Source organism: Epinephelus lanceolatus, chromosome 5 (assembly GCF_041903045.1).
Source record: "Epinephelus lanceolatus isolate andai-2023 chromosome 5, ASM4190304v1, whole genome shotgun sequence".
Classification (NCBI taxonomy): domain Eukaryota; kingdom Metazoa; phylum Chordata; class Actinopteri; order Perciformes; family Serranidae; genus Epinephelus; species Epinephelus lanceolatus.
Window position 1 is genome coordinate 45,581,063 of NC_135738.1, and position 18,365 is coordinate 45,599,427.

General features: G+C 37.8%; 1 protein-coding gene across 1 annotated transcript in view; it reads left to right on the forward strand.

The window, feature by feature from the left end:
- Nucleotides 1-1,067: 1,067 nt before the first annotated feature.
- LOC117261900 (paired box protein Pax-6-like) overlaps nucleotides 1,068-18,365 on the forward strand; it is a 51,929-nt gene continuing 34,631 nt past the window's right edge. The window contains exons 1-2 of the mRNA XM_033634467.2: nucleotides 1,068-1,372; nucleotides 8,385-8,438. Of these exons, the coding sequence (XP_033490358.1) occupies nucleotides 1,360-1,372; nucleotides 8,385-8,438 (67 nt within the window). The 5' untranslated portion in view covers nucleotides 1,068-1,359. The remainder of the gene's footprint in view (nucleotides 1,373-8,384; nucleotides 8,439-18,365) is intronic.

Genomic DNA, 18,365 nt, shown 5'->3' on the forward strand with positions numbered 1-18,365 from the left:
ATTTCCAAAAAACATCATGCTTGTTTATGTTCTTTTGTAAACTTCTGAAACACTGAATTTTTGGTGAGGACACAGGAAAGGTTTTCTTCTGATGAGTCTTTTATATTTGTACAGGTGGTGCTGCACAGTAGCACAGAGCATGACCACTCTAGAGTCTGATAAATCTTCCTGCAAGTCTTTTGCAGTCAAACAGGGGTTTTGACTTGCCTTTCAAGCAATCCTTTGAGCCGCCCTTTCTGAAAGTTTTCTTGGACTTCCAGACCTCAATTTGACCTCCACAGTTCCTGTTAACTGCCATGTCTTAATTCCAACATGAACTGAGGAAACAGCTACCTGAAAACTCTTTGCTATCTTCTTAGTCTTCTCCTGTTTTGTGGGCATCAATTATTTTAGTTTTCAGAGTGCAAGGCAGCTGTTGAGAGGAGCCCATGGCTACTGGTTGTTGGGACAATGTTTCAGGAGTCAGAATATTTATAAAGCTTGGAAAATTTGCATCATCTGGCCTTTCCTAATGATGATTGTGAACAAGCCAGAGCCCTAACAAGCTAATTAAAGTCTGAGAGCTCAAATGTCTTGAGGTGCCCAAAATTTTGAATGGTGCTCCTTTCCTTCTTTCACCCTAAAACTGTAAAAAAAACAAAACCAAAACAAACAAACAAACAAACAAACAAAAAAAACCCATTAATCTTGCTTAAAAGGTTGAAAAGCTTGTTTCATCTTTAAAAGTATGCCTTTTGGAGATCAGTTCATCTTCTACTCACTTAACTATTCACAGTTAAATAAATTTTGACCAGGGGTGCCCAAACTTTTGCATGCCACTGTAGTTAGTTTGAAGCACACTGAGACCTTATGATACCTGACCCGAACCATGAAAAGGCCCCCAGACTGAAAGTACACTAGCGCATGTGTCCGCATACTTTTTACTATATAGTATGTTTAAATACTGTTAGTTGTATTTGAACTGTAGTGTTTTACCTTGAATATTTAGCCTACTTATTTCACGCCACTAAAGCACAGTGAACTGAAGCTGAACGAGGGATGAAGTGTGGGAGAGTGATCCCAGGAGTGTCTCTCTCACACACACACACACACACACACACACACACACACACTCTCAGCTCTCACCACTCCAGCTCAAACCCTTCCTCCCCTCCTCTCTCCCTCTCTCTCCATCCTCTCTCGGCCCTCCCACTTGCTCTCCCTCCCTCCCTCTCTCCTCCTCCCTCCTCCTCCACAGAGGAGCAGCTCTGTCTCTCTCTGCACTTGTCTCCTCAGTCAAGGAGAAACTAATTGGAGGAAAGAATAGAAGAAAGGAGCTGTTGGAAAACTAAACGAACCAAAACTTTACTTCTTTACAGCATGCCACAGAAAGGTAAGCTCGCTCTCTCTTTCCGCTCCCTCCCTCTCTCTCTCTTTCACTCCCTCTCCCCCTCTATCCCTCTCATCTCTCTCTCTCCTTTTCATCTCACTCCATCACTTTGAGCATGGAGTTTAAAAGTTTATCCAGCAGATAAGAACAAGATGGACATATATGGAACCTAGCTGAGAACGAAAGACAAAAATATTTAAGACAGAAAAATGAAAGAAACGGGGAAAATAAAAAAAGGATAAATTTAGGAATTAAAATATGACGTGAGCACTTCAGCAGCTTTAACAACAGAGGAGAAAAGAGAGAAGGTGCAGGTGACTATTTTTAAAGGACAGAGAAACAAAATCGGAATGAGGAGGGGAGAAAGGCAGTTTGCCTCTGTGGTGGCAGAAATGTTTCAGGAAGCAACCGTTCAAATAGACAACGACAGGGGAAGTGGAAAAAGTTTGGATTTCCTCAGAATTTATTTAATTTAACTAATTCACCAATTGTCTGGAAATCAGCAGATGCTTAGCTGCACAAGTTCTTAGGACACTGAATCACCTTGAAAAGAACACGCACATTCATGAAAACCTAAAGAAATTGCTCAGCACGCGCTGTCTAGTCGCTTCTCCATCATCAGCGGCTAAACAGAGAGATGACGATTGTTGTGTGAATATGTGAATTCTTGTATTTGCATCTAATTCTCACCAGCGGACTGCGGTCCTCGGTTCGGGGTTATTTCCTGATTTTTGCAAATTTACAACTCAGGGCTGACAAAACAAAACAACAAACAAACAAACAATCCCGAATTCCTGCCGCTTTGACGTTCGTGCTGAGAGCACTTGGTGACGCCGCCCGCTCATTCAGCAGTGTGGATTCATCCTAAACTCACAGCGTGTTCTCTGCTGGATTATAACGGCCGGCCTGGCTGGAGGAAACGGAGAAACTCCATGTTAGAAAACGCAGGACGCGAAATGTAGCCTATTCTGAAAAGTTTAGGCGCGTGTGTGTGTTTTTTTTTTTTTTGAATCCTCGTTCATGGAGAACGCCTGTCGCGATTTTTCACCTAAATATTTAAAGACATATTAAGTATTGAGTATTTTCCCGCTGCATTGCTCTTTGAGTCCACTTTTTAATCTGTCACTAAAATTACTGGATCATTGCAAGTTTGGAGATTTTATTGAACCCGATTATCAAAGATTTTACGACATGTAGGACTGTCGTATTTCACCTTTTACTGATACATATCTAACTAACCATTTCTGTCGTCCACCCTGACTCACATCATCCCAGCTGGCACACGACTGACCCTCAACTTTGAAATGTGGTTGAAATGATGTCAGTTGTTTCAACATTAAAACAACATTGAAAAACGCTTAAATCTTGTGGTTGTAAAAAGGTTAATTCTCATAAATCAACTTTGAGATTTCCGAAAGATTTGTTTCAGCGTTGAAACCATTTTAAAACTATGTTGATTCATCCTTGAAAATCAAAACATAATTGAGCCAGTGATTCAGCTATGATGTATGACATTCAAGAGTGAACAAACATTACAATACCAGCAGGGACATCTCATTTAGTCAATTGTACTGAGGAAATTATTTACATGACTAAATTCACATTTTACATATGGGCATGAACTCACTGTCAGTGTCTGCCTGTATGTGCAGACTGAGTCGAAATGTCAAGTGACTGTTCTGAAACTCCTTTTCAGCTATTCTCGGGCAGTCGACAGGCCTGTTTCTTTGCTCTGTTGTTTATTAAAACATGCAAACAGCTCATCTTTAATATTATGAGGAAACACTGTTTTATCTGACCTCAACTCCAGCTCACACATTTAAATCTGTCATTTGTAGCTTATAAATACCATCACATGTTTATTATTGTCATCTAAAATATTTGATTGAATTGATATGTAAACGGATAGCCTCTGACTGGTTTAAGTCTTAACCCTCATCACTTTATTTAAATCTATAATAAGCTATCGGGTAATCCAGCGAAGGCCTTCCGTTTTTTATTTTATTTTATGGAGGCCTAGACTAAAAGAAGTGAAAGGCCTGCACGAACTCTCTGTGATAAGGAAAAAAAGTTAAACAACATTTTAATAGTCGGTGTTGGAATCACATTAAAAAAAATCCTTATAAATGTGATTATGAATATGAAAATGCTACAACAATGCGTGCTGTCTTGGAGGGTGGTGGCTGGGGGAGGGGGGGGGGGGTCTCTTTTTAAAATCCCGAACCAGCAAATCTACAAGAATTGATGATCTAATTAAACCCGATGTTAATTAACGTCTTAATTAAATCGAATCCAATTAAGTGCATGATTAATCAGGTCAGAAATGAATTCATCCAACATGTGAATCTGGAACATTTTGTGTGTGTGTCAGAGGGACGCGAGCGCGTTGCTCCCATATGTTCTGGTGAACACACGAGATGTTCTGTGTATCTGCCGCGCGCACCTGAGCCACGGTTTATTTTTGAGGAGCAGAGCAGGGAAGACATCCAACCTTACCGACAAGCACTTTAATATGTTACAACACAGAGCTCAGAAGTAGCTCAGAACTCTGCACTGGCTTTCTTTCGAAATGTTTAAATTGTATTTGATTTTATCATTAAAAGTTGCACTGGTTGAATACAGATTAGGCTAATGAATTATTCTCGCTAAAGCTTATTTGCGTGGGCACTAAAACACTAAATTAAATCAAATACTCAATTACAGAATAAGTGATATATTGGCTGCTACATCATCTAAATCCAGACTATCTTCATAGAAGATTTGATCATCCAGGATTGTTCAGTTTGCTGGCTAATTTTTCAGCAGCTTTCCAAGTGTAGGAAACAGACCTCTTAAATACATTGAAGTTCGCTGGGTGATCCAAGCTCTTCATCTTGATTAGGGTGAAGACTGTACAGCATACATAGCATTACAGCCTGACTTTGATCCACTGAGGTTCACATTCAGCTCAGTCAGCTGGTTTCATTTCCCTGTAAAAAGTTTTTATTGTTTTCTTACTGTTTTTGCTCTGTTTTCAAATGAAGTTAGGTTGATTAAATGTATTGCCATCAATCCAAAAAATGTTTTAAGCAACTTGCTTTGTTGAGGACACCATAGCAGCATCATGGAAACAATTATATTAAAAACTGCAGAAAAACCCAATAAATAAATGCTATTTCTTTCTTAAAAATAAATACATAAATACAAGTTAATATATCCCAGTAAGGTTAACTAACCTTTTCTTTGTTTGTAATTTTATACTTTTTCAGTGCAGATTTAGCATTGAAGAGAAAACATCCAGCGCACTTCTTTTGGACGGCTCACAATTGCTCATAATTTTGGATAACTTACAGGCCTACCACTAATGTAAGGTAAAACACCAACAGTGGGGTGAAGTCAGGTAATGTGGGACACTATCAAGAAAACCACCTCAAACTCTGAACATTACCTTAAGGGTTACTTTTAGAACTTGTTCTGGTTCTCTTCTGTATTTCTTTGATGAAAATATGTTGACAAGTAAAATAATTTAGAAAAGTTGGGTGTTTAAACACATTGAGAACTACTACCTCACTCCAATGACATGTTCAGGTGAAATGGGACAACTGCAAGGGCGTGTTAATATAGACAGTGCAAGTAGTGTGATTCCACTGGGGCCACTGGGGTTGAGGGGCCCGTAGAGAGAACCGGCCCTTGGAAGTGATTCAGATTGCCATTGCCACCTTCGAAATATACTTGTGTTCAAAGAAAACTGATTTTTAAAAAAGCATATTAGGCCTGTTAATTTAAGAATGGCGCCATTATATGTCCTCAAAAAGGCATGATTTTCTCTCTTGAAGAGTCAGTAGCTATCTAAAATAAAATTATTCTATATAAGGTATAAAATCTATAAATATAGCATATTATAATTCAATTAAATAATTAATTTCTTACACTGATATTTTTGTCAGATATGCAGTGAGTATTTTGGGGAAATATACATGTTGATGTTGTCTAATGTCAAGTCTCTATTTGTGTCAAGACAATACCTGCATGAATGCATGCACTAGAGCACGTCATAATAGTGTGCACTGTTTGTTTTTTAATGGTTAAATCTATTTATCAATTAATTTATTAATTTATTAAATCACTAACCTGTGGCTATTCCTTTAAAAAGATCGTCCAACTTTCCTGCCCTGTTCCTTTGCTCCCTGTTTCCTTGGTGCCGTATTGTCTACAAGGACATCAATGTGTGTAACAATTATGGCTAATTCTACACTATTGTGGCTGATAGGGACGCACTGCATAATCTTTAACAGTTTTAAATGACAACAAATACTTTAAAATTGTCTGTAGGGCACAACAGCACAAGTTACGATTTCATGGCACTTGGTAGCCTAAAAACATGTTGGTCTCACTTCTGAAAAATGCACATTTGTAGTAACAATACAATAACATGTTTGGTGACTGGCTGATGATGTTTAAAGAGTCCAAGATGAAAAACCTTATTTGTCCCATTTTACCTGAAATGTCTAATTGCCTGCAGCATAGCCTTCACTCTTAAAAAGAATCCAGCTGTTCAACTTAACAAACAAAAAAAAAAAAAAAAAAATAGGTAACAATTTGCATGCATCATTTTTAAGCAGCTCCAACTCTGGCATTATTGAGATTCTTTGATAATCTGACAAATTCAGTTAGTTAAGTACAACCAACATCTGCTATGTCCTTGAAAAACTTAAATAAGTTGAACCAATTTAATATTTATCCAAAAGCGGGTGATATTTAGTGATCAACCTATTTTTTTTAAGATATAACATTTATTTTAATTCCATCTTACTCCAAAACGTTTGTGATTTGAACTTCTTAAAACAGGTTGTCAACTGACTAAAATATCTTAATGAAACTAACGTTATTTTTTAATGCTGAAAAACTTCATTGTGTTATAACCCCATGAATCATTAAAATTGTTCCAATGTTAAAAAGTAATCATTATTATTATTATCATTATCATTATTATGAACATGCAGTGGGACTGATGCAGTACTAACTCATCAGCAGCAGTAGTAGCAGCAGTATGGTCAGTGCTCGGCAGCAGCAGCCTCTGTGTGTCTCTCTGGGCTCTTTTCTCCTCATATCAGCGCGCTGAATGCGGCTGAATGAAACTTTTATATTGTCATCAGTGTGTTCAACAGAACTCCTTTATGTCAGTTTTACTGGTCAAATTGGGCTCCCCGCCGCGGTTTTGTGTCGCAAGTTTTTTAACGAGCCGCAACTAACGAGGCAACGACACCAAAATCCCGCGGACACACAAAGCCTGGCGGGTATTTACCGAGCAGAGCTGCGGCTCCGCTCCTCCGGCTCTTTGTCTCCATTCACAGGCAGAAAGGCGCTGAGTTATAGCGGGTAGAAGGTGCCTATAGCCGGCCTGTGTGTGTGTGTGTGTGTGTGTGTGTGTGTGTAGAGCTGCTTCATGTTCATTATGCAGGTTGTTAATGACAAGAGCTTCAGAGAAGTAGCTGCTTTGAAGCCTTTATTGGTTAGCTTTTTTTAAGCCAACCTAAAAGGGCTTTGGTTTAGAGTATTGAGATGAGGTATAATGAATGTCATGTGCTTTCTACATGCATTAATGACAAGATAGCTAAAGATGGCTAAACTGGTGAACTTGGTATGCCTATGATCATCCTTCCACAACAGTGCAGTTTTAGTGATAATGGAGGACCTTTACATACAATACAAATATTATAAATTATAAATTGTTTAGTTAATAATTATCAACTATCTGTCTGTCATGCCTTTTTTTTTTTAACTTTTTAAAAAAAAAAAAAAAAAAAATTAGTATAGAGAGGCAGGAAACAAGGTTGTTGGCTGGAACTGAACTGGGGACTTTGCGATCACACTTCAACAACTATTCTACCAGGACACAGACAGTTTCTTCATTATCAGTAATTCTATTTATTTATTTATTATTTATTTGTTTGTATGGAAATTCTACATTATTATTATTAATAATTATAATAATAATAATAATAATAATAATAATAATGATAATAATAGAGCTCGATTTCATTAAGAAATACCTCTGATTTCCTTCTTTTTCAATTGCCCCTAGTAATATCTGGCAAATTTTAGTAGTAAAAAACAGATAATTGAAAATTAAATAAGTAAATAAATAAGACAATATACAGGAGACAACCATGTATTTTATTTTATTTTATTTCATGTTATTGATATCTCAATCACGACAAACTGGGCCAAGCCAGCTATCAGTCAGAAAGGTGCTATCAGGAGGCTTTACCAAAACAGGTTATATTCCTATATGGTGTTGGAATGCTAGTTTATATGCTGCATGTATGCAGCTGTGCAGAACTTGCTCAGCAACACACACAGAATCAGTTTCTAACTGACAGAAAAAGAGTAGAGTGCATTTCTTCTGCAGAAGTGGACAGCTTGCACTGATAAACAAAAGGTTGTCTTTCATTGACAGTTTGTAATGTCTTCAAGAGAAAGAATACAAATGCTTAATACAGCAAGTTAGGTAATAGAACAGGACAGACAGAAACGTGGTTCAAAACTTCAGAGTGGTGCAGAAATCTTTAAAAAAATAAAAGGCAACTCCTTGTCTGTGCGAGACAAGAAGCTGTGGTGCTTTTCAGTTTGTGACTGTGAGAGCTGGACTCCCAGAGTGGGACCGAAGTCTGTGCTCATAACTTTATGGACATTAGCATACATTACCATATGAACCAATCACAGGATGGCTTGGCATTCGGCCATTCTCTCCAGTCAGTTTTTAGGGTTTCATTTCACCCCAACATATGCTTATATCTGCAAAAAAAAAAGTTTCACTATATCCTCCAAATCCCTACAGACACATTCCTTAAGAAATATATATTTGTGTGTGTGTGTTTGTCTTTCTCACTGCTGTAGATCTGTGGAGATTCAAGAGGATGCTTTCTCTTCTTTTACTCTGATTCAGTGTGTAGGGAGAGATGTGTGTGCTGTACTGTCTATCCATGTATTCTATATTGTCACACAGTAAAACTGTATTTCTCTCTCTGCACAGATTTCAGAAGTCAAACAAGCTGGGAAACTGGTGTGGCCTCCATGATGCAAAACAGTGAGTTACATCTCAACACTATGTGTTGTTATTATCATTTATGCTTTTCATGTTACTGTATCTATAAGTGCAGTGGATAACTGTATTAAACAATGTTTTAATAATACATTATATACATACATAAACAACTTGTATTTTAATGCGTTCTCATCCCAACTCGTCACATAACGCCACTTTGTCAGTGGACTTCTATATCTACATATGATGCGCCAGGTAACCTCTTGCCTCTGTTGCTGACGTTCAAGGACGCTAATGCCTGTAACATGCATTGTCTTCTTCCAAAATACACTTCCGTTTTCACAGAAAATGTAGTCTTTTTAAAAGTACATTTATAACGTCAGTATAATTTATTTCCTTGTGCAACAAAAGCACCTGGTTAGGTTTAAAAAAAAAACAAAAAAACATCCTGGCTCAATATTCATATGGGAAGTTAACACTGGGCTCAAGGTCGAAAGTTTGGTGTTTGTTGGATCAATCCACCTCCCCTTCCACCCACCCTACAGGGACTTTCCAGCTCCTTATATTTCATTGTTACTGGTGGTGTTTCAAACTGATGCTGTCCTGCAGTGTTATAAACTGACGCTGCCCTGTGGTGTAACATACTGCTGCGAAAGCAACGTGATCTCACTCTGAAGTCATCGAATACTGGCGCTTGGTCAGTGACTTCCAGTGTCAGACACTGATGAAAAAAAGCCATCCTTTTATGTCGGCATGATATGAGGCCAGTTGTCGTTGTTTAGCAGTTTAACAACAACCACCAACTTTCACCCGGCAGGTGGGTGTTCGCTTACCATAAGATTGCAAAGCCAAACCCTGTGCTTTTTTCCTAAACCCAACCATATGCTTTTGTTGTTGATGGAAAAAATATCAATTTGCGGAGTTGTACTGATGTAGTGTGTTTATTTTGAAAGAGACTGTATGCAAAATGTAAATTTCCTGAGTAAACAGAAGTGTAATTTAAAAACAAACAGTGGATGTAACAGCCTGAAATTGACACAATGTCCCAGAACGTCAGCAACCAACACACCCAGGGTACTTTCCACGTTATATCTCAATGTGGAAATTCCATGAGCAAATTTCTATATGTGACAAGGTCAGAGGGAGAACATGTTGGCGAAAGATGCCTTTTTGTGTGACCCCAAAATCACTGATAAAGCCACAGTATTTGATGGGGTGGGAATGAGAACGGGCCACATAAATATTGCAACTATATTATACCGCTAGATTGATTGATTGATTGATTGGTTACTTTATTATCAGAATTCATTCTGAAAATTGTCTTGCATCCAAGACGCTTGTTTCTCATCACAAAATTCATTACAAATTACAAAAATATAACATTAAATATCCATCAGACAAGACATATCATCAGACAAAATAAACCATCAGACATGTGACATGTGCTATATCCAACATCAAAGTGGCTGTGGTGCCTCCAAGTCCCTGCACTAACAGCTATTCAACATTTTAATAGACTGAGGAATAAAAGAGTTCCTCAGTCTGTTTAATCTAACTTTGGGGACTCTATATCTCCTGTTGGATGGCAACAATTGATACTCTTCAAATAAAATATGCGTTGGGTCAGACAAAATTTTGCCTGCCAAGGACAAAGGTGCCCGGGTCAAATAAAATCAACCCTCAATAAAAATGGCAAGCTGATTTGACAAAATCAAATGCGAAGCACAGCATAGCTCCACCTCATTCAAAACTGGAACCTCTGTTTCATTACTGGTCATTTGGACCATCTGAAAATCTGCTAGTAATATTTACTGATGCTGTAAGATATCAGTTAACATTAATCAATTCAGTTTGTTATAACTCTGGTCTTAAAGTGGCTATAATTGATATTTTTATTATAACATATCAAATGACAATGTGAGAATCTATACAGGGTCACTTGTAGTGATGAACCCACAGAGAGTCTGCAGTTTCTCTGAACTTTACAGAGCTTTGAGCTTCAGCTCACTCTCACTCCTGTCATAGTGTGGTTCCCTGCCACAGCAGCTGCTGTTTTCAGTAAGAAAACTGTGATAAACTCACTCTACACTACCAGCTCAACAGCAAACATCAGACAGACACAGTGAGGCTAGATGCTGAACATAGTGGAGCATTTATCAGCTAAAGAGACCGTATCTGCTGGATGTGTACATGATGTGGATTGATGAATACAGTGTTAATACTACAGATAAGAATGATGGACAAAACAACAAAAATATGGCCCAATCTGTAATGAACTGTAACAGCCCCTCGGTATTCTGTCTAACTGTACTGAATATAATGTATAATCATGGAATGGGGGACAAAGTTGTCTCATCTTTAAGCAGCCATGGGAGATAGTAACAGCGTGGAAACATCGTCTGTATAAACAGGACAACTGTCAGGACAGGATCATAGGCAGGTCAGGTGTGACGTTTTGACAGTGTGTTATGTTGTGTTCACAGCAAACAAATTTTCGCGTTGTGGTACTTGTGCGTGTTTGAACACTAGAGTATTTTGTGTTGACTCGTTTCATACGTGTGAATAACTCATGTCATACACGCATGAAATCGTTGAATTGATGAATGAACTTCTGCCGGTACATCCTTGGCATCATATGTCCCTGGAGAATCTCAATGGTGATTGGCTATGGTGGAGTGAGTTTGTTGTTGAAGTTCAAAATTTTCAACTCTCGCACAAAAGCATATGATGTGAAATTGCATTACTTGCTTAATTCACGCTGTTTAATTTACGTATTTCATGTCCATCGCATTGCGTCCATCACGTCCATTGCGCCACCCCATGGGAATTCACATCTAATCACATCTTTATGTTGACTTTACATGCATTTTGCTTATGCAAATTGTTTTATTCGTGCTTGGTTTGAACACAACATAATGCTTGCGATCCACTGCAGGAGATTTATAAAGTAGCTGATAGCAGTTAGCAGCTAACTCAAACAAGAACAGTGGCTGAAAATGTCCACATATTGATAAAACAATGAGGTTTAGGAGTTCTTTTCCCTCTGAGGAGAGGACAAGATCAGCCGCCATATATCAGAAATGGTAAATGATTGTTATTGCCATGTTAATGTCATTGTTATTGTTTATAATGTACTGCTGACACATATGTTAAGTCATGCCTCTTTTGACTCTGCAATGCCGGCATGCTGTCTAAAATCATCCACTGGAGCAGCATGACGCTGCCATCATTTGGTTCTGTGTAATAAATGTAAAGGCAACATAAAGAAGGGACTTTGTACTGGCACAATAGCACCATTGCTGTGTAAAAAGAAAAAAAAAATGGCGTGAAACAGATCTATACTTTGATTTCTGATTTGCATACAAAATGCTGATCTTCCATCAATAGCTCAAACTTTTCATTCATGTATCTGAATGTAACTTAAATTTAGACACTCATCCAAAGTTAGTGATTGGACCTTTGAATATCATTGTAAATGATGAAGTCAAAATGCTGGGCTGTATAAAATATTTTGGGTGGAACTGACAATGAACTCCACCTGATTTCTTCTTTCTTACTGCGGGACAAGAGGTCCATGCTGTCTGCGGTGAAGGTGTGTGGATTACTTCTCTCTCTGTGTCTGTGCTTGTTTCTTTGTCCTGCATCTCTCCTCTGATCGGTCCCACACTGCACTGCCTCTACACCCTGCGGTTCTAGATGATACTGCTTGACATTAGTTTTCAGCCAGGTTTCTAGCATTGGGTTAAATGTCAGACTGGGTGCTATTATCATATCACCTCCACTTTAATCAATTCCAATTAGTGACAATGGAGCAGCTGGAGGTTGTTGAGGAGTAACTGAAGGTGAACACCAATATTCATTTGCTGAGATCATTAGTGAATGAAGCACAGGTTACATTAGGAATTGATTGGAATGAAAGTCGGTTCAGTCAGTGAGGGCTGACATTCTCTGCAGCACCCAACTCTTTTTTGATATATGTTAGTCTGTCTGTGTGTGTGTGTGTGTGTGTGTGTGTAAGAGAGAGACTAGTTTATGTAACACGAGCAACGGAATGTGTTCTCCAAGTACTGTGTAGACTTGAATGATACCATTAAGGTGTTGCTGTAAAATAAATTACAGTTGAATTTCTGAACCAAAGCAGCAACAGAATTCCCATGGGGACTGGTGTTCCATGTCATCCCCTTCTCTGTACCTCACAACATTTCTGTTCTATTTCTGTATTTGATACAAACACATTATGCCAAAAATGCCAACAAAATCTAACAAAACTAGATATGACAGATAACAGGAATGCCAGAGTATAAGAATCCAGCTTAACTAAAAATTATCACTGGATTGAGCTTGATTATTACTAGTGTTTGCATGCTTAGCAGGCTCCTGCAGTGCACACTGCCATAATCTGCTCCTGTCTGCACCCAAACTATTCTCAATAATAATTATGCACCTCATACTTGAGCACTCAAGTGTCTCTCAATGTAGCTGTTCTCTGGAAAGCTGTTTCAATGTAAAAGGCCAACAAAGGCTGTTGTAAGTTCTTTTTTTATACACCATAGATAGAGACTCCTGAACCAATAACACGAAAGAATGATGAGGAGTTACATAGTAATATGATCAGGAATTACGTAAAAGTCAGCAGTATAATGCATTGAATTAAAAAAAAATAACAAAAGTTAATTGTAATTAATTTCAAAGCAGTTTCCCCAACTTTCATTGTGGACAGAGACCTTTCTAAAAACATCAAAATCATAATCAGATATACTTTATTGATCCCTGAGGGGAAAGTGTCATTTGTTACAGTCACTCTGGTGTAAAGAATAAAGAATTATAAGAAGTAAGAATAAGGGTATGAAATAGTAGTATGTCAGTATAAAGTAATAAATTCAATAAAATAGAAATAAAATGTTCATTATGCTACAATGTTAACAGTAGTACTTACAATAGTGGGAATAAAATACATATCTTCACTGTGCTGAGACTGTAAGTGTGTAAAAATATACAAATATGTGCATTGTGCTACATTACTCTGTAAATTCTGAAATATAAAATATGTGTTGTGCTATATTGGTTACTACAATATATACATCAATAGACTAAAAAAAGGAATAAGTAATTGCACAGATTATTGTGGCAGGTGAATTATTGCAGCAATTATTACATGTTAAAAAAAAGTAATAATTTACCATAAGTCACTATTGCACATTGAGAATGCTAATGCCAATATAAGTTCAAATGCATTTACATTTGGGGTAGTGGGGTCCCAATAAAATAGTGATGATAACCAATATTTAAAAATACAATATCGATATCATGTTAATATAGAGTAAATAATCCAGCATTTCTCAACTCATTTCCATTTCTTTACATTCTTGCTTTGTCCTCCTCTGGTTGCCTTTTCACTATCTATTGAGTGTAACTGCTCTTTTTGTACGATTTTGTACAGTTGTGGTTACAGACTCTCCCTCCACCTCCACTTGTTTTTTTGAGTGTAATTCATTGCCAAAAAAGAGACAAAAGGCACAATAAACAAAGTTAAAGATGAATTAGACTTTTAGCAGTGCTGTGCACAGACATTTTGCAGGGCAGGTGTTAAAAAAGGGGCATCCCTTCCCTTTTTTTGCTGAAAGTGCTGGTGCCAAAGAGAGAGAAAAAAAAGTGCACACGCAATATGCAACCTGCCAGGAGGTTTCTTGAGGTACATACAGAACATGCGTGCACAATAATGAGTAGAGGAAATGTCTGTCTAGCTTACTCATATTATGAGGAGTCTAAATATCTACACTGCAGACACCTAGCAGCTTACATACATACACATTCACTTTTTAAAATTATCATTTATTTACAGGAAATATAGAAAACAATGCCATATTGCGGACACTTTAGTGCTCTATCAAATAAATAACCATCACAATCAACAAATCTTTACACAAAATTTGAAAATGCTGTTATCTGAATAAATAAATAATAAACCAACATATCTACCCTCCAAACTACAAAGTAGGCCTGCGTTCAGTTGTAACAATCAGGCTAAGTGCATTCTGCTCTCCTTGTCACTTTACTTTCAACAACTTTCCTTTGCTAAACGATGCCAGAGAACAGATGCATGCAGCAGCTGCATCTCCACGCTCTTCCTCTCTTCTTTTGCGCTCTCTGCACACAGCATGTGAGAGCAGAACCAAACTGCTTGTCACATTTGTTTAAAAGAATTGTTGTCCTTGTGTGGGAGATGTAAGCATTTTTTCAAGCTGTGTTTTGGCTTGTTAAGACACGCTCGCTCCTCCACAGCTTCAGCCTCTTGTCTAAATATGGCCATTTCTGGCTCAAGAAAAATCAAGATGGTGATGGCTGTGTTGCTGATCCATTGCTGAAGGCTTCAGAATGGGAGTCTACAAACCAATGGGTGACATCACCCATAGCCACGTCCATCATTTTATACAGTCTGTCATTTGGTTCTCTGAGGTAAATAGCTTGGAAATTGTATGTCATTGTGGCATAGGTTGCAACATAGACTGATCAATGTGTAATGCAAGAACACTGAAAATCTTTTAAAAGGATTTTAAATGTTCATTGTCTCCAAAGATTTCAAGAATTTTCCCAATGATGTTAAAAAATGAATGACAGTGTTGTCTGTACAGCCACATCCTTCCATCTTTATTCCAACAGAGGTGAAAACACTGTCTCTACACATCTGCAGCTACTCATTCTCTGCTACCACTACATGCAATCATTCAGTTTAATGTAATGTATGATTTAGACTAGACATAGAATGACATACATATTGTAGGATGTGAAAAAATAAGAAATATAGCTTATAAAAGTGTAGTGATCAATATATTAGGCCTCACCAAGGGGCACCAAATATGTTGTGGTCAACATATTTTAGGGCATCACACGGAGGCACCAATTATGTTGGTCTGTATGTATGTTAATTGGCTATCTGAAATAATTAATAATTATTATTAATAATTAATAATTGTTAAATAATGTGATTTAATTAACATTAAATCACCTCGTGGGGCACCATTCCCGTAAAGGGAAAATGATAGCCAGAGATATCAGTCTCATAAAATATGCTAAACTATTAATTTGGAGTTTTGATTAATAATTAAATTAATGACAATAACCAAAATTAACAGTAAAGCCTGAAGGATTTCGGAGTTCTTGACACAGCAGAGGTTGACTATTCATTCACTCTTGTGCAACATTAAACAGACAGCAGGTATGATTCCAAAGAATTATATTTATTCACAAAATAAGCAAAACAAAATCAAACACACACATTCTAACTAACTATATACAAGCTTGGTGTGTGTGTGTGTGTGTGTGTGTGTGTGTGTGTGTGTGTGTGTGTGTGTGTGTGCGCGTGCGCGCGCGAGAGAGAAAGACAAAGGTAGGTGTGGTGATCAAAGAGCCGTTTGGCCTACAAAACAAAATGGCTGACAACAGAGAACTGTGTTTGTCTGACCATGTGATCATGACAAAGACAAAGGAAAAGAAGCTGGAACTTTGAGATGCCTGTTTGGGTGTAGCTCTGTTTAAAGCCTATTTGTTATTGAGTCTATGTGAATGTGATTTGTGTTACAAACGGTCTGGATTAGTGCAGAGATTGTTTAGTTGTGTGCAAGAATCTGTTTGTGATCAGCATTAGCAAACTAAACACTTAGCTTTGGCGAAGCCAACCAATCAATGACCTAACTGCAAACAATCACAACAATAACTCAATGACAGCATTAAATCACATACAACAAGTTAAACAGTCTTGCTTAGCCTGTAAAGCTGTGATAAGCTATGCCCAGTTGTTACGTTACCGATCCTTGAATGGATTAAAGAAAGAGTCACTTGGTGGTGTGCTGCTTTGTTAGCCAGCGGAAGAAGGCCGAAAAGAGCTGTGGTTCCAGATGCAATCTTGGTTTGTCCTTTGTTCCAAAGGTGGAACTCTGAGGAAGCTGGTCGCTCGAGGTCTTTACACAGTTTGACGCTGGGTGCTAATTCACTTACTTCTCCTTGTTGCTGGAAAGCTAGTTGCAAACTTTGTGCTTGCACCCCTAACTTTCTGGTTCAGGTTAGAGAGTCTGTGAGGAATTGCCCCACCTTTGATGGTTCAGGGCAAGGAGCAAGGGTCTGAGCATCTGGGCTGGTCCAGGCCCAGCCAGAAAGAGAGGTGTGGGCTGTAAGAGAGAGACTGTCTGAAGGGAGCAAACCGTCTACAGATGCCTGTGACATCACAGAGTCACATGTCACTGTAAAAGTACTGTCCAATCAAGTTGTGAGACTTGTGTCTCGCTGAGGTGTGAGGTGAGACATCCTGGAGATGGGTGTCAAATAGCTGTCTTTGTTTGAAGAATAAAGACCATGCAGAAAAGGAAGCCTTTAAATGTCCAGTCTAGATTTTACCAAATGATAAATCATCTGTGGTCTTGTGAATCCCAACAAAAGTATAATAACAAGGCTGTCCTCTCAAGAGGAATGACAGCAACACTCATTTAAGCTAGTTCCCAAATGACAAAGTTTATTAGTGAGCCAAGTTATTCTGATGGAAGCAAAGGAGGAAGTTATTATATGCTATTATACAGCAACAAAATCTGTGTAGCAAAAAATTTGGGGTGGATGGATTGGTCAACAAAACATCAGAATTTACAATGGGAGTTTTGGTTATATTTAAGCATGACCACAATTGTTCCCTAACTTTAACCAGGTGTTAATAATTGTAACCATGATGACAAAGCTCTGCTAACCCTTAATAAAGTAATCATATTTACCCAAACCACAATGTTTCCTAAACCTAACCAAGTCATTGTTGTGCCCAACCAAATCCTAACAGTCCAGTCACCAGAACAAAATGATGGCATTGCACATATCTGCAATCATGAATACGATACATTTTATAGATATCATATCAGTGTTTCTAATCCTCAATGGTACTGTGCTGCATCTGTGTAACATACCTATTTTGGGTAGTTTATACACGCACGATACATCCTCAGTTATGTTGCAATACCTTAAAAAAGAGCCAGGGCCCCATGGAAACCAGTAGTACTGTTTATATTGTCACATGACTCTCTGACAATGTTGAGTCCCTTTTTTGGGGCCTTCCTTGCATGGTTCAGCTCCATCATCTCTCTCCACAAAAAGGGTCTGAAATAATCTTTTTCTGCCATTTTACAATCTGGAAATAATGGATTCACAATAATAAATAAGCAAGGTTTAATTTTTGATTGTTTAATGTACTTTATTTGATAATTAAGTCATAGAAAATTGTTAAAATGCAAATGTTACCTTAAGCAACACCATACGTTTATGAATTCCACCATGACAGTTATTAGTACTGTGTGTTTAGGTTTATATATTGTTCAAATACATCACAGTCATCATTATTTTCTTTTTATCTCAACAAATTTACCTGGATACATTTAATAATGTTAGTGGAAATACAGTTCAGGCTTTGGCACTGTATAGTCTCATGTAACAGTGTACTTTGTGAGTCCTCTCTGCAGAGCAGACTGTATGCCTATATTTTACACACATTTTTTTCCATTTACAGAATTACAAAATTGTTCTAGGGCTCTTCAAAGAAGACAAGGGTAAAATTAGCGCTACTAGTTGATGTTAATGAGGACGAATACGAATTTAGTTGTTTGGAAGACAACACGCTGCTATCAACCCAGCAGCAACACAACAAATAGGGGCAACATTTGCAGCAGGACATTTGCAGCAGTACACCGAAAACAGGTTAAACATGTAAAACCAATAATCAAACACTGAAATATAACTCACCATCTTGTTTTGAAGAGGGTTATGATAGTTTAGTCTGATAAATTGTTGATGTAAAGTTTGCTGGAATATGTTTATGCTCTTTAACTAATGCATTCCTCTGGGCTGTTCCACAGTGGTAGGCTGTTGTCTGAGGGGAACGTTGAGACAAACCAACTTTTGAAAAAATTCATTTTTAATGTTTTTCAATATTAAATGACA